General features: G+C 36.4%; 1 protein-coding gene across 3 annotated transcripts in view; it reads left to right on the forward strand.

The window, feature by feature from the left end:
• The window catches only part of Axn (protein axin), a 186,968-nt gene that overhangs the window by 147,042 nt on the left and 22,320 nt on the right, over positions 1-17,606 (forward strand). For all 3 annotated transcript variants that reach the window (XM_081732334.1, XM_081732333.1, XM_081732335.1), the window contains 4 exons: positions 5,065-5,172; positions 9,747-9,852; positions 15,058-15,164; positions 15,280-15,399. In XM_081732334.1, coding sequence (XP_081588460.1) covers positions 5,065-5,172; positions 9,747-9,852; positions 15,058-15,164; positions 15,280-15,399 — 441 coding nt within the window. The remainder of the gene's footprint in view (positions 1-5,064; positions 5,173-9,746; positions 9,853-15,057; positions 15,165-15,279; positions 15,400-17,606) is intronic.

Raw genomic sequence — 17,606 nt, forward strand, 5'->3', positions numbered from 1 at the left:
TCTATAAATAGTTAACGTTAAATTGACGCTGTCAGCTGTTAGCATTGTTAAACTTTCGGCTTCTCTTCAGCTCAGCCGACTAAAATACTGGTGTCTTTAAGCTTATCTCTTTTTTTGCTCACTACTGGTGAGAACAGTTGTAGATTCAATCGCAGATAATAAGATTATATCTTAGAGAGAGAGAGAAACTTATTTTGTATCCAGGGTACAAAATTTCTCCAAACTGTTTCAATGCTCTCTGACATCATATTTATCAATGTCTTGAGCTGCGTTGCTTAAGTAGTAACACGTGGGAACGTCTTACCTTTTTGTGGCAAACATTATTTAAAAGAGAAATAACCAAATGAAATCCTTGTCATCGTTGTAAGAAAATTTGTTATAATGTGGATACGCTTTTCACTTTCGTAAAGGTTGATTTATATCTTTTCGTGTTCGTAATAAAGGTGTAGTAATTTTTTTCACGTATACGTAATAATCATGTAGATGATATGATCATTAATTCCAGAAAACACTGACTCAATACGTAAAAAGCATCAATTTATTGCACTTTTGTACATCAAACCTTCACGAAAGTTAATTTTGTGCTAATCGCAAGTTTCCTGAATTTCAAGAAAATATTTATTCTCTTTCATAAAATCGGCCTTATAAAAGCGAACCTGTCATTGGCCGCATTCATTTGTTCTCCGACTCACTGAGGGAATCTGAAAAGAGAAATTAGTGTCAGGTTCAAGTTTTTCCTTTCTCTTACAACATTCGTCATTTCTACATCAACAGGAATATAAATGTATCAAATTTATTACGTATACATGAAAAAAATATTAACTAAGACCAACTTTCTTACAAACAAGTAAAAATATAAATCAACCATCAAGAAAGTGAACTGCGAAACTACATTATAACTTGGTTTTTTCCACTTCAAGAAGGCACGTTAAAAACTACTTCGTGAACTGTGGATTTCATTTGCTCACTTCTACCGACAAACTGTAAGAGGTGATTCCTCACATCAAAATAAGAGGAAAAGTTCACGTGGACCTATGGCGGAAAGTGCATAGTTTCCGAGTTAGGGCTGTCCAAAATCGCGAAAAAGTCAAATTTCAAGATGTCCTATTTCGAATTCCAGATACTCTGGATGGTAGTCCTTATCAACGTAAAGGAAGTCACGCATACACAATCCAAAAATGCATATGACGTCAATTTTCAATAGGTGTACAGAGTATAATTCTCAGATATGCTCTCAATAGAGTTTTCACATATACCCTGATTTCAAGGAGGAATCAAAGTAGGCAGGAAGTAAGCTTTGATAACGATGGACGTGCAATGCTTCTGAGGGAAGCCGGAAATGTTAGGAACCGGCAGCTCCATTTTTTTTTTTTTCTCTCTCTCTCGGAATAACGTGTGATGCGATGTATTTCGACACGATATATTTCACGTTTTCTTCATTTATAAGCATGAAAGAAAACATTGCAGCATGCCTTTTTCCGAATACGAGAGACCGTGCTGCTGACGATCCTTAACACTTGCGACATCGTGCTAAAGGATTCCGTGTTCATTGCTATCAAGGCTTCTTGTTTGCCTGCTTTGGACCAATCATAAAGTCAGAGCATATCTCAAACTTCGGTTGATGGCATGTCTGGGAATTTCACCCTGCATGGAATACTTTGTACACTCAATAAACATTAATGAAATATGGCTTTTTGGATTGCGTATGCGTGACTTCCTGTAAGATAAGGACTACCATCCACAGTTTCTGGAATTCGAAATAAGGCCTCTTGAAATTTGGCTTTTTTGCAATTTTGGACAGCCCTAGATCTGAAACTATACACTTTGCCCCACAGGTTCATATGAACCTTTTCTCTTATTTTGATCTAAGGAACCACCTCTTACAGTTTGTCGGTATAGTTCATTAACACCCTGTATATATATATATATATATATATATTTCCATATCTTTTCCAAATACTAAAATTATCATCTATTATCCCTCTCTTTAGCGTACAGAGCGCAATTGTGGGTTGTTGATGCTTCCGAACATGCACATGCGAATTGAAGTTTTTCACAAACCTTTTCTGTCCGTGAAATAGACAATCTTTCAATAGTCTCTGCTACTTTCTTTAGTAACTTCATGACTCATTGTGTATCCTCTTCTCCTTTGACTATCTCGGAAGAGAATATTACTTTGGTAATGTAGATGAAAAGCATTAATCCAATGTTCTCGGGATTGCTGCCAGAGTGAGTGTTGCTGTGCTGAGCTTTCGTTACCATACAGCGGCAACATCTTCAGAGCTATGTGTTGGAGTGTGCTGGTCGTACAATTTATATTGTTGTCTTTAAGAATCGCTGTGTTTCTATTGGTTGTTTTTGTTGGCCAATGGCGTGCTCTGATTTTGCTGGTGGAAACTGCTCTCTGATTGGCTGATGGTTCTTTTCGTACTGAGAAGCTGGATCCAGATGTCAGGTAGATGATAACCTTCGTCTCTGTTGATGGATGGCTTGTATGTACGGATGAATAGAGATTCATGTATTTTCCTGTCCCAGAACTGTTTGCTTTTCTTTAGTACTTCAATTTGGTCCCACATGGCCGTATGATTGTATTGTATGCAGTGTTCGGCTATTACAGATTTTTCAGGTTGTTTAAGTCTGGTGTGTCGCTGGTGTTCTTTCATTCTGTCTTCAATGTTCCTTCCCGTTTCACCTATGTAAGTGGCGTTGCATTCACAGGTGATCCTATAGATGCCTGGTGTCTTTAATCCTAATGAATCTTTTGCAGTTGGTAGTAAACTCCTGATCTTCGGTGGAGGGCAGTGTACAGTCTTGATGTTGAATTTCTTCAATAGTCTTGCTAGTTGGTTGGAGGTTTTTCCCATATATGGAATAACTGCAATATGTTCCTTGTCTGCCGTGTTGTCCTCTTTTGTGGTGCAACTTCTGCTACTGTATTTTCTCATGGCTGTCTTGATGTGTTTCGACGAATATCCGTTGAATTTGAATACCATTTCCAGGTGAGACAGTTCTGTGCTTATATTATCTGGATCTGCTATTTGGTATGCTCTGCGTATTAGAGTATTTAACACCCCCATCTTCTGTGCAGGATGATGAAAACTGGTCGCATCGAGGTAGAGATCAGTGTGTGTGGGTTTCCTGTAGATTGAATGGCCTAGACTTCCATCTGATTTCTTGTATACGAGTACGTCCAGGAACGGGAGTCTTCCTTCTGTTTCTGTTTCCATTGTGAACTGGATGTTGCGGTGTATAGAATTCAGGAAAGAATCTAAGATGTTGCCGCTGTATGGTAACGAAAGCTCAGCACAGCAACACTCACTCTGGCAGCAATCCCGAGAACATTGGATTAATAGTAGACGCCAGCAAAGCTTCAAGATCATATAGATGAAAAGCAGTTTACGAAGCAATGATTACATTTCTATTATGTAGAACACACAAATTCCCACTTGATAAAGCATGAATGCTGGAGCGAACAACACTACACATATATTTCAGAAATATGAAACACTTAGTACGACAAGAAAAGAAAAGGAAGAAAAAAAAAAGCACAAGGTATATGTATGGCAAATGAAAGAACTTAAAATATAGCCTTTATGGTTATTCCTTTTATCACATGTACTAAAACACTGTTTACGTCGAAGCACCAATTTCCAGCGAGGTCTTGTTTCAAGAACGACGTACTTTATAAAATTATAAAGAATACATTTTGTTCACTTTCTCTGTTGAGGCTGTGGTTGTAATCACACAAAATATTTAATACTTAGTCGAAGTCATATGTATACTAGAATATAAGTAAGTTCGTCCAGCGGAGGTTTTTACGTGCCTTACTTTATTAACACCAAGCGCGAACCCCTTGCTTTTGCCAACACTCGGGAAGATCCCGATACAATGTCTTTGGTTGGCAGTGTCTTTTAAGATTTGCTATCAAAAATTCACAAGTTTTATATTCATAATTAATGCTGATATAGTTATGATATATTGAGTAGTTCTGGCAACACGTCTTTTAGTCCCGTGGGAAACGGAGAACTCGAGATTGAAATTAAATAAGTGTTGCAGACCAGCTTTAAGAATTCAGTCTAATGAATTCTCGCATGTTAGTCCAATATAAAAGAGTTTAATAAAAAAGAATACAGATTGGCAATTGTGGAGATTGACAATTCTGTCTGCAGTTCACATAGACTACAGTCACAGTTCCCACCGTAGTTGAGATAATAAAGTGTCGGTGTGTCGATCTCGCACCTGGTACGAAATGTAACACTTTCGTATTTAAAAAGGTTTCCAAGCGTTGATTATCATTTATATGGAAAATATACAAAGAATAATCTTAGTAGCCAAAATCATGAGTTGGTAACTTCACTCAAGAAAAGAAAAGAAAAAAGTTTGCGTTTCGAAGCACTCTGTTAATGAGAGAAACATTTAGTTCAATAAAGAATGGTTTCTTTGTATTATTGACGGTGCCAGTCTGTCTAGAGAACACCTGTGTGCAGAAAAAAGTAGTTTCTCACCTACTCTAAAGCGTTCAAAGCAAAGCAAGAAAATAACTTTTTCGTTCATTTAAGTAAAATATTAATTTTGCATGATGATTATAAATCTGCAAAAATGTACAGTTTGTCCAATAAGTGAGTTATGGCCGACTGGACGGTCATAAGGCTTAAAACATTATATATAAAGAGCATATTTTTGTGGTAATATAACTTAAAATATATAACAAAACATCAAAAATACATTCCTTTGTAACAGTTGGATGAAAACTAGAATGTAAATGAGAAGCTAAATAGACCTAATCATTGCGAGCAGAAGGTTTTATTTGGTTTCATTGAATAAGCAAATTTTCTTGTTTATTTTATTAAAGAACAAAATGAGAGATCAGCGTACAGCACATGTAAAATTAGCATTCCAGAATTTGCCGATCACTGAGACAGTTTTGGAAAAAAATCAGTCTGGATTCTCAGCTTCGGGTTTTGAATCCTGAATCTTCTGATTGTGATGTCAGAGGGACATAATTGAATCTCATTAATGCTTCATACTAAGTAATTTCCCTGATGGAGTTGGTTTTTGTTGCAGGTGCATCCAGTGAAGCCGGAGGACTTTGCAGCTATTCTGATTGAGAAGTTAGAAGTCGTTCGGAGAGAGCAGGAAGCGAAAGAAAAACTCGACACGAAACTACAAGAGGTGAGATCCATTATTTTGCCATTAACAATCAGTTATTGTTTTCGAGTTCAAAAACTGCTGCCCGAGCGTTTATTAAGTATTAGCAGCATGTATAATAATACGAGGGTGATTCAGTAAGTAATGCCTCCAAGGTTACACCTTTATTTGTGTTTGATAGATAGCACCGATACAGGTATCAGTGGAAAGCTTGCAATGTCAGCTACAAATGGTGGCATCATTTTTCAACATAGTCCTCTTTACGGGCAACACACTTGCGCCAACGCGAAACAAGGTTTTCCATGCCGTCGGCAAAGAATTGTGGTGGCTACTAGCGACACAATTGCCGAACTGCTCCTTCCACCTCCACGTCACAACTGTAGCGTTGGCCCTTGAGGTGATTCTTAAGTTTTGGGAAGAGGCAAAAGTCGCAGGACGCAAGATCCGCACTATAGGCAGGATGAGGGACGATGTCAACAATACTTTGCCGGTAGATGGGGCAACTTTGAAGTTTTTGGCGGAGGAGAGGAAGTATGGCGGTACTCTAACGACTGACGCTTCGTTTCCGGATCGTAATGGTGTACCCACGACTCGTCGCCGGCGATGAATGTTCTGGGCGCACAACCTTCTGCAGTGGAAATTCAATGACAGCCCGCTGTTTCTACTGAACGTCACCATTAGATGCCATTGATTGCTCCGTTACTCTGGAACGAGAAGAGATAGGAAAGTGAAACAAGTGACATTCCATAGCTAAAATATCAGTGCATTAATGATACTCAGTTCAGAATGTTTGTAGCACTATTGGCCAAGTAAGTGGGCTTGAAGGGATTACTTTCCGAACCATCCTCATAATAATATACGTACTCTCAATATCAAACCTTTCCAAGGTGATGCCCTGTGAGGTTAGAGTTATCTTCTGCAGTTCCTAGTAAACCACATTATCTCTAAGGGGGAAGAAGACAAACTTGGCATTGGTGCAGTGGCGGATCCGCAGGGAAGTTACATTACTAAAAAAATACAGCATTATTGACACAAGCTCAATAATAGGGCATTAGGTAAATTTTCTATGTTGGTGATACGCAAACAAAACCTCAGTAGCTCTGCAGGTTCAGCAGTCGTAGATCCATGACTTCTTATATACCAATATTACCTACTTCATTGTTTCTATGTCCTACATAGGCAGATAAGTAAAAATGGAAAAACAGAGAAAATCCGTGTGGGCGCCCTCTTAGAGTGAAACGTTTTAGTGAAATCGCCTATAATGTGTTTTTTTAATGTATCATTATTTTTTGAGTATTTTCTGATAGGTAATTCATAATTAGTTTTCACTTTGTGATTCCTGCTCCGCAAATCCTGTTCCTTTGTCCGTCCTTTGTGTTCCTATGTTTTCCCGTATTTTCATTGATCCCTTGTTCATTTCCGTTATGGAGGTGAGACCAATTCTCTGTTTTGCCATTAACAATTAGTCCAAGTTCCATTTTTAACTTCGGGTGACGAAAGAAGAGAGAAAACTATGGTTATGTATTTGGTCTAGGAATTAATTCGTGCGGGTGGACAAGAGATGGCGCAACGAACGGAGCGTCCCACAGTTCCGTGTATCCACACATGTGTTGCAAACCCCTGTCATCGCGTATCGTTCGTAGTATAGGGCAGTGGATTAAAGCGTCAACAACACCAGTTTGTAGTTAAGTGAACATGGCGCAATTTGTGCCTGATAAAGTGTTTTTGCGGGGTGTCCTGCTGCATTACTTTAACATGCAGAAAAGTGCGACTGAAAGTCATCGTATTTTGGTGGAAGTGTATGGTGACCATGCTCTAGCTGAGCGAACGTGTCAGAAGTGGTTTGCACGGTTTAGAAGTGGTGATTTCGGCTTGGCAGACCAAGAGCGAGCTGGACAGCCAAAAAAATTTCAAGACGAAGAATTGACAGCATTGCTCGAGCAGGATTCGTGTCAAACGCAGGAACAACTTGCAGCAGCATTAGGCGTTGATCAAACAACAGTCTCCAAACGCTTGAAAGCCATGGGAATGATTCAAAAGATGTCACATTGGGTTCCACATGAATTGAAAGACAGAGACGTTGAAAGACGAAAAACCATTTGCGAATTGCTGCTTCAACGACAGAGCAGAAAGGGGTTTCTGCATCGAATTATTACGGGTGATGAGAAGTGGATCCATTACGAGAACCCTAAACGAAAAAAGGCCTGGGTGAAACCAGGTGAACCAGGTCCATCACAACCAAAACGAGATATTCACTGTGCAAAGGTTATGCTGTGCATATGGTGGGATATGAAAGGTGTGGTGTACTATGAGCTGCTGCAACCGGGTGAAACTATGAATGGAGAACGTTATCGACGACAATTAATGCGTTTGAAGCAAGCTCTGGCCAGAACACGACCAGAATGGGAGAACAGACATGATAAACTGATTGTTCAACATGATAACGCTCGCCCACATGTCGCAAAACCGGTCAAAACCTATTTAGAAAATGTCGGATGGGAAGTTTTACCCCACCCGCCGTATTCACCAGACGTTGCTCCTTCGGACTACTACTTGTTCGATTGCATGAACAACGATTTGATTGGACAGCGGTTTACTTCTTCAGAAGATATCGAAACATGGGTCTCTGACTGGATCGCTTCCAAGGATGAGGACTTCTTTCGCCACGGAATCCGTACATTGCCTGACAGATGGGCGAAAGTGGTGGCTAGCGATGGACAATATTTTTCTTAAGGTATTTATGTATTTTGTGTTTGTACTACAGCTTCAGTGTGTGCGTACCAACCGCACGAATTAATTCCTAGACCAAATAGAAAAAAATAAATTTTGAGATTTCAAAGGATTTCCACGTTTCATGGTCCATAATTACCAAAAAAGTGATTTTTCGATATCTGTCCGTCCTGGTGTCCATTCACCTAGAGACCATACTGTTGAACTAAACTTAAAGTTTTTATGTGATTTTCCAGAGGATTTTTTTCCAATTTTCTATCTAGCTCTAGAAATAAGAGTAGTTTACTTAAGGGTGAAAATAAAAAAAATATTGCAATTTTCTCGAAACCGGCTCTAACGATTTCGTTTATATTTCAGAAATTATTTTTTCAATAATAACAATTCCGTACTGCGATATGTGATTTCTCTGAGAACAATGGAGAAGGGATAATTCACTTTTTTTTTTTTTTTTTTTTTTGTGACGATTTTTCCAAAAATGACTCACGCGACTTTGTTTCTCATAATTCCATTAATAACGTGATCATATGCTTTTTGTCCTGAAAGAATGTACGAGGGTTAGTTTATTCTTAAGGGGGAGTTATTCGGGCGATTTTGTTCATATTTCATAAATAAAATATTCCATTAATATTTGTGTACTGTTGAATAAATCATTCCAATCAGAATATTTATAAGGGTTAGTTTACTCTTGGGTTTGAGCTTTTTGAGTTTTGTAAAGTATGACTCATGTTATTTTGTTGCTGTTTTATAGACAAATATTTCACTAATAACCCTAATTTTTTTTTTTTCTTTAGAGGAAGGAAAACATATCGCCTCTGTTCTATTAAATCTGAGATCTCAGCATCTTATATTCATAAAAGTAGAAGATCCTCAGTAGATTCCGTTAGATTGTTAAAATTTCATCGAAGTGTGTATTTACTACCTAGTAAGAACTTTCATTTAACATATTGAACTTAGTGAAACTCGTTAATGCAACGAGCCTGAAGAACCGTTCAAATGAATACCAGTTCTTAATAGCCAATTGCGGGTTTTTGATGAGGATTTGTACATAGTAACCCCCAAGTGCGCCTATTCAACTAATTCTATTTACATGGAGATTTAATTACAGATTGGTGATTTATTACCTTTCTTTAGAATCTATTTTTAAAAATTCACATTTGCAATACTTTCTTGTACGTCTTTAGAGGCATAGCGTACGCGCCTTTGGCGTGGGAGACCCGGGTTCGATTCCCAGCGGGAGCTCATGTGGTTCGGATTCCACGTTAATCAGTAGGTCCACGTCTCATATAGCCTCGCTGCTGAACGGGACGTTAAAATCACCTCACCTCTTTAGAGGCAAATTTCATTTCCAATTTCACACACATTTACCTGTGTAATCCTACATACATTGTCGTACGTACTTCAAGTATGTCTGCTTTTTTCATTGTTATTTTTCAGACCTTAAGAATCTGCTCTACCAACTAGAAACTTAATGAAAAGACAAATCACGAATTTGTTGACTCTTTGTGTCGAGAAAGGATATTCGTGCTGTGCAGTGGCGTATTTAGGGGAGTGGCTATCGGGCTCAACCCCTCCTCCCCGAATAAATTTGTTAGCTAATATTAAAGGAAGGAAAATGAACGTCATTAAAATTTGTCCAAGGAAAAATATAAGTGCTTTTCACGTGTTGTATATAGTCCCCCCCCCCCCGAAACAAAATCCTAAATACGCCATTGGTGTTGTGTAAATTTTGCATGATTCAATCACTGCAAACACTGACCACAGTATTAACTGTTGTGTTTAGTGATATGATTTGTTTCTATAGATGTTATTGTAGATGTATATTCTGCTTCGAGTGGTAGAGTCCATTGTGATGATTGTTTGTTTTGTAGGGCGACGGAGGTTTTGGAATCGAGAAATTGGAAGGCTCAAGGATGTTGGCAGATGCAATACGGGAGAAACTTCAGGTGACAGACGATAGTGATCAGGCAATACTTGGTGAGTGATTCTCACATTACTTTTCTTCTACATATGTGGCTGATAAATATTCTACAGTATTCTTAGTGTGTAACGGGGAAGATACCAATTGATAGATCTCAGTGAGCTGAACATAATGGTCTTGGTTGCTGGAATCCTCGTGCGTAGTTTTCGAGAAAAGCGATAAAAACTAATTTGTTGTTAATAAAAAATTTGATGATGTGCGACAACCAAACATCATATTACGGTATATTTCTGAAGCCAAGACGATCCTCATATATTTAACAAAGGTTTAAAAAAAATTACAGCATATACTGGGTATATTTTCAGCACTTACTATAAAATTACATTGAAAATCATATCAGATAAGACCTTCCTTAATCTTCATCAGTGGAAGGGGCCACTGAATCTGCAAATGTTGAAGGCTAAAGCAATAGGTGAGGAAGCGGGTAAACGTAGAGCTTAATAGAAGTTCGTGATTTTATTAGTGAAGAAACAGTCTGCATCAAATGTTGCAAAAGCAAGACGATCCTCATATTTTTAGGCACGAAATTGAGAAAAAAAAATTCAGAAATATATGGTAAATATGAAGTTGATAATGTAGTATACCTAGGTCTCCCAGATTTTTAGACATAGTTTAGTTATTGACTTGCTTTTTGCAGAAATGTCAGAGTCAAATAATAGCCGACAGTAACTAAAAGTAGTGACAGACCGCTTGAGTGTCGATGACTAATGAAAGCTTAATTTTTTAAAAAAATAATCGCAGGAATGATATTGTGTTCTGAAAAAAGACTATTTTGAACAATTTTTGCGAGAACGAACTGTGTAAGTCTCGGACGTGGAAGTTCTCTAAGTATTCGTCATGAAGCTTTTAATAAGACAGTAGTCCACTATGTAGTTAATGACATACAGATCAAAATTATAACATACTTCAATACTTTATTTGTTGTTGATGTGTAAAGGTGAGGCACGCGTCAATTGACAGATAACATCGAGCTAAAGAAAACTAAAACTAATTTTTTATGATGTTAAAAAACATTATTCTAGTTGTCAATAACAATTGACACTTTATTCTTCTGGCACAGACTGTTCATTTATTTATGTACAGTATATGGGTATTAAAAAGAAAAAATGTTAAACAGCTGATTATGTCTATATGGTTTTTTTTTTTGTAACTGTGATACATATATTTCCAGCGGACTGCATGTAGTTATCGGTCAGGAGGAAAATCAATTGAGAGGCAAGGCATCTATTTTTACCGTAGGTGGAATCAGTTAGAACAGGAGTAAGCAATATGTGTGAAATCATCTCTTATTCAGATGTGGTTCTTTCCACCTTCATCTCTTTTTACAATCGATATATTGTAATATTCAGTCTTTTGTTCTGCCAAGTCCTTGGAACGAAAAAAAAAGGAGTTATACGCTTGTGGAAATGATATACGTGTTTCAGCTGTTAATAATAGGTATAAACATTAACTTCTGGCTTGATTTATTATTATTATTATTTTTTAATGATAGTTATGTCAATTTCTGAAGTAAGAACAGGGAAAAATACAGGGTGATTCGAAATGATGAGACCAGTTTTATACGTAAATATTTCTTGAACTTTACAGCGTATGTGAGTATTCTGTAACATTTGAATGGTTAAGTCCTGAATTTTCAAATACATACCGCACAACTGTGCAGCAGAGTGTCGGTTGTGAGTATAATAGCTACTCTATTCTTTTATCGCAAAGAAAGTTCTGTGGATTGTTCTATCTCGCTGAAAAAAAAAGGTTACTGCATTAACATATCTCACAGTGCTGCAAAATTGACTTATTTCTCAAATGAATAAAAATTCATATTAACAAAAAGTTTGCTACTTACCAATGAATCCTCCCTTAGAAAGTCTAAACACATTTTTGACGTTTGGGAACTCACAGCTGGCTCCTTCCTCATTGGCAAGGTAAAAAGGATTAAAACGGAAACGAGATAAAAGGTGTAAAACAAAAGGTGATAAAAGGTGTTTTTTTATTACAATTACTTGAGGTTTGTTGAACAATCAATATATTCCAATTTAAAGATTATTATTCTCTCAGAATGGTGGCTTAGCCATGGGTAACACATTACCCCCGATATTGTCTAATATTGTTTTAAATCGGAGTGAAACTTCCATTTTACAGCAGGATAAATTTAAATATATTAGATATTAGCGTTATGCTGATGACATTTTACTACTTGTTCGTGACGAAAATACACTTGCACTATTTGAACAATTCAACAATCAGCATCCTAGGCTGAAGTTCACCTTTGAACGTGAATCTGATAACTGTCTTCCATTTTTAGACTTATTGATTACCCGATCACACAACAAATTTATAACAAAAGTATATCGAAAACCTAATGCAGGCACTACTTACATACATCAACAGTCAGCTCATCCGCCACTGTACAAGGCCCAATATTTGGAAGAATTTCTTTCGTAGAGCATTATTAATTTGTGACCGTCAAAAAGAGCTCAATGAAGAAATACAGTTTTTATATAAAATAGGACAAGAAAATGGTTATAAGCTGTGTATTTTACAAAAATGGTTAATCAAACACGTATTAGATCGTTGCAAGTCCCCAAAACGGTAACTTCCAAAGAAGCGAAAACTTGGATTGGAATTCCTTATTTTCCACGACTATCAACAAAAATTCAACGTATACTTGCAAAGCATACATATATGTTTCAAGTATTCCCCCCAAAAGTTTACAGAAACATCTCACTGGATTTAAAAGCTATTTTGTCGATCCATTAAATAAGTCAGGTATTTACTGCGTCCATTGCGAATGTGATTCCTCATACATTGGCCAAACTAAACGTAATATTAACACGCGTGTGAAGGAACATGTTAGACAATCAAAAATGTCACAAGAAGAAGGCATGTTAGCGCTTCATTTAAAACAATATTCACATAATATAAAACAGGTTAAGGTAATAGGTTCAGAAAAAAAAAAGGGAAATTAAAGAATCGTTCTTTATTCATAAATACAAACCTGTATTGAACCTTGATACTGGTAACATTGATCGAATTTGGGTACCTACCTTTGATGCATACTTAGAATCTGGCAAAAGTGACGTAACATAGACACCGCGTTTTCTTTAATTCAGTTCATTTCTTTTTCACTCTGCTCTGCTCATCTCAGAATGTAGAAGGAAACAAAGAGATCAAAAAGCAACACCTGATTAGTTTCCTTCGGAAACAAACGTCCACCGAATTGACGGCACTATGTATTGTATTGTATTAGTCAATTCGGTGGACGTTTCCTTCTCAAGGAAACTAATCTTGTTTTGTTTCTTAGTCTCTTCGTTTCCTTCTACATTCTACAGGACAGCCTTCTTCGTGTTGTTTCGAATAAATTTCTGGAATGACAAGGAAAAACAGTCATTGGTCTAAATACTACTCGCAACGATATTACCCTACTCACATGCAAATATGCCTTTCAAACCAGTTCGGGCAAAAACGGGTAACACTCGATCTTTTTCTCTAACAGATAACATTTCCTACTGTCACATCCAGCACATAATAGAACTGGACTCAGCTGGACTCAAAATAAAACTCTACATGAAATTCAATATCAAGTATACCAATTTTGGTTTTCGATCTAATTATATTTATCCATATATTGACTAGTATATAAAAGCAGATTAGGTCTGCTTGTGTCACGAACGACGAATGTATAACAATGTTCTACACAATCATTATTGACGCCTAACAACGAAACATTATTTTGTTTTCACATCATGAACTTTTCGTCCACTACTGGGGTGGATATATGGTCTTTTTCCACGACTTTAATCTTTTCCATTGGTGCTAATTGTAGGCCCAACCCTTACGAGTTGCACGGAAACCTACCTATTTCTGCACACCTTAGTCTTTCGTTATTAAATCTGGAAGAGTTTCATATTTATGATAATTTCGAATTTTAAGGTTTTGGCCAGGTTTGGAGGGTGTCTAGACCACTGTGCAGTGGCACTGGGATTTGGAGGTCTTCTGAATGAATCTCTACCTTGACGATGGATAAATCTATGAGAATGAAGACTTGACACTTCTTCAGTTAAGCCTGTTTTCTTCTGAAACTTTACTTACTTGAGGAGAAAGAAGTCAGTTTTGTAGCATCTCGAGACACGTTGTTTTAGTAACCGTGTTTTTAGCAAGAAAGGACGGTCCATAAACATTTGTTTGCTATAAAGGAGAATATTGTTATTACCTGATTCTGCTGTATGGCTGTGCACTAAGTGAGCGATCTACCGTTGGTATCTCAAACTTTAGAAAACTCTCTTTCAAATGTTACGTAGATCGTTCACACGTGGTGTATCATCATGACATGCATTTTCTCATTATAGACAGGTCACTTGTCGCAAATGGGAAGCTTCCAATCACCGCGTGGTGTATGCTTCAGAAGGAATTGAGTTCATCATTTTGATTCACGCTCTATAATTACCACTAAAACTTGTCATGAATACGTGAGATAATTGTTTTCTCCTTAAATATTTAAGACCTTCAAACATAAAGACATACATATAACAATTAGTATGAAAGCCAGTGTAAACAGAAGAATATGTGAGTAACACAACAAACCGATCACTGTGCAAAAGTTACCTGAAAATATGATTTAGTTTTGAAGAATTAATACTATTCATGTAGTAAAGAACAGAGCTTGCTTTACTGCGTCATTGTGTTTAATCTTGAATCTATGATAGCTGCAGAAAGAATCGCGTAAGTAACTAGATGTTAATATCTAAGATTTCCTTATTTTTAAACAATCTGTTACGCTATATTGAATGGAATTAATCATCTTATTTACATTAACTTTACAAATGAGATATTTAAATAAATGAATTAGAAGAAAGTGTATGATTTACTCATCTTGAATGTAGTAGAACAATTTATTACACGTTCAGCAGGATAGCAACCGGAATTTACAATTAACATGTATAAATAAGCCTATGAATTAGTGATTTGGATAATAGTTGGACGAAGATTCGCCGACTGAAGATGGTGTAGCATCTGTTTAAATAGTATCGATACAAAACAAGAATTATGACGCAGTAAGTTGAGTTCTTATTGTTGATTAAAATAGCATACGTCAATTGCCAAACGGGACTTATTACTACTTATGTAGCATGTAATATGGCAAATATAGGTATAAATTGCTGTAGCGTATAAATATATTTAGAATATTTTTACTGTTTTTATTCCAGACAAGCATGTTTCTCGCATTTGGTCAGACCAGACTCCATCTCGTTCTCCAGGACTTTTGTCCCCCAGACCTAAGTCTCCCGAAGGCCGCAGAAGAGCTGGAGGCAAGGTAAGAATCGTGTCTCAGTCTATACTAAATGCAATTCACTTCAGTTTTCAGATGTTGACTTGTTTATTTATTTAGTTGTTTCTTTATTCCCTAATCATTAATTGTTTCTTTGTAGGGAGGAGGAGTGCCTGCTAGTATTCCGTCCCATTATAGCGGTGTGGGTATGATTCACAGTGTGCCTCATCCCTATCAAACCAGAACCTCCTACTGCACTAGACACACGCGGAAGGAGAAGGTACGAGTCACTAGATGGAAATCTTGGATAGCTTGCTTGTATAAAAGAATTCATTCAGTGGTAGTTACAAATAATGTTGTACAATTTGGAAACCACTGAGAAATGAAATGGTAATAGTTTTCTGAAATGCTTACAGCTAAGCATTGTGTATTGCCTCATTTAGGGACTATATCGTCCAAGTTGGATGTATTATTTCTAGAGGATTATAAATAATACGAATAGTCAGTGTAATGCAGGTAAACTTAATTTTATTAATTTGCAAATTTTAGACAGATATATTCAGTCGCTGAACTATATAGTAAACGTAAGAGAATTATTTGCAAATGTTTTCCATCTTTGTGTAAACTCAGCTGAATGCATTGCATTATTACTCTCTGTTGAACTAGTGCGTAATTAGAAAGTGCTGTTTTGTTACATTGTTGTAGAAACTAGGTAAACATACGAGAAACAGAACTGAATAGTCATACTTGAAATTTCATTGTATCTTCGTAGATTAAGTAGTCTAAACAGCATAACGAAAATTGACCATTCTGTTTGTGATTTCTTCTGTTGTCTATCTAAATCTTTGTTGAAGTTATTTTCTTTGAAAAGGAATTCTGTTTTTAAAATTTCACTTTTGTATTATGTTAGCAGTAAATTTATGATGTTCCGTGGTAATAGGAAAGTCGCAGATTATATTGATGCCTTTCTAGTAAGCTGTACTAGGCATTTCATTTGTGTTTAACGTGTTTAACTTGTTTAATGTGTTTAACTTACTGTTGAAGTGCAAAAGATATTTAAAATTAAATTAAGTAGGAGCACTGACACAGACAAAATCGGGTACATTCTTTTTAAAATTAAAATGTACTAATCTTTTCTTTTCTTTTCTTTTTATTTTTTTTATGTGCCCTGCAAATCTTAAACTGATGATTTCGGCAACTGTTCCTGTTGATATCGACTGCCAAACGCTAATTGAACAAAGTAGGCTTTACGTATGATTCAGCTTAATTGTTTTGAGAGAAAATACTAATAGCAACAAGCTCATTTCGAGTTTGTGCACGAAAATCTTCTTCACATATTCATTCCGTCCCCGTCCGTGTGTCAGTCCGGGAGACACAGAACTTCAAGGCCTATTTGATGTATCGCTATCAATTTTGGCCAATATGTACACTCATGTCCAAAATTATTGTCGCATGTCTATAAATATGTTGTAGGAATATAATTGAATAATGAATTCGTCTGGTATTTCTTATAATGTTAGTATGTGCATAATTGGCAAAGACATGTATGTGGAAAATTTGATGTCAAAAGAGAGTAAATAAAAACAACAAAACGAAAATAAAAATTTCTTGTTCATTTAGTAATATTTTGTTTTACTCATTCTAATTTTCGTATTTATAATTCTTTTCCTATTAAAAGCATCCTGCAAAATCATTGTCAAATTATATTCTTACAAGAAGATAGTTATAGATATGCGACAGTCATTTTGGACATGAGTGTACATGGTCAAAAGTTAGTATTAAAGTTTGATCCCAGGATATGCATAATCAAGAACTAGTTCCCCATGTATTCCTGTGGGAAGAAGTTTGAAAACATTCCTGTAAATATGCAACCCATTTTTACTTTATTTGAAGGCTGTATAGCTTGTAGGATATGACCAAATTTCTTTACGAGACAGTCACACTGTTTCTTATTAATTATTGGTGATCGATTAACTACACACGTTATCTCAGAACTTGAAGATAACACCGTGTACCATCTCAGGTACAACCAGTAACACACACTATTTACAATTTGAAATATTTAATTTTACTTCACCTTAGGAGCAAAATTTCTCCCACATGACAAACTGCTTTAATTTATAGCATCTTAAGCATAACCTGAAAGTTGCTGAGATTTGCATTTTTAAATGAACTGTTTTTACAACTACATTCCAGTTCTTCTGAGGTTGCCCTTATCGAAATTTAAAGTTAGATGAATGGGCCTAATATTATATGGTTGGAACACATCTCTTTCTGCTGGTGACAACGTTTTCGTAATAATTATGATCTCGTATAAATTGTATTTGGATATTCTTAAGTGTTTTCGTGATGCATAAACCGAATTCGGCTCTGGAATCTACTCAATAATTGTTCAAAGCTACTAAATGAAACTATCGATTTGGGAGACACGTTCAGAGACGACTTTTTAATATTTATTTTCCAACGCAAGGCGTATAAACAGGTAGA

This window comes from Thermobia domestica, chromosome 11 (assembly GCF_964235325.1).
Source record: "Thermobia domestica chromosome 11, izTheDome1.hap1.1, whole genome shotgun sequence".
NCBI lineage: Eukaryota > Metazoa > Arthropoda > Insecta > Zygentoma > Lepismatidae > Thermobia > Thermobia domestica.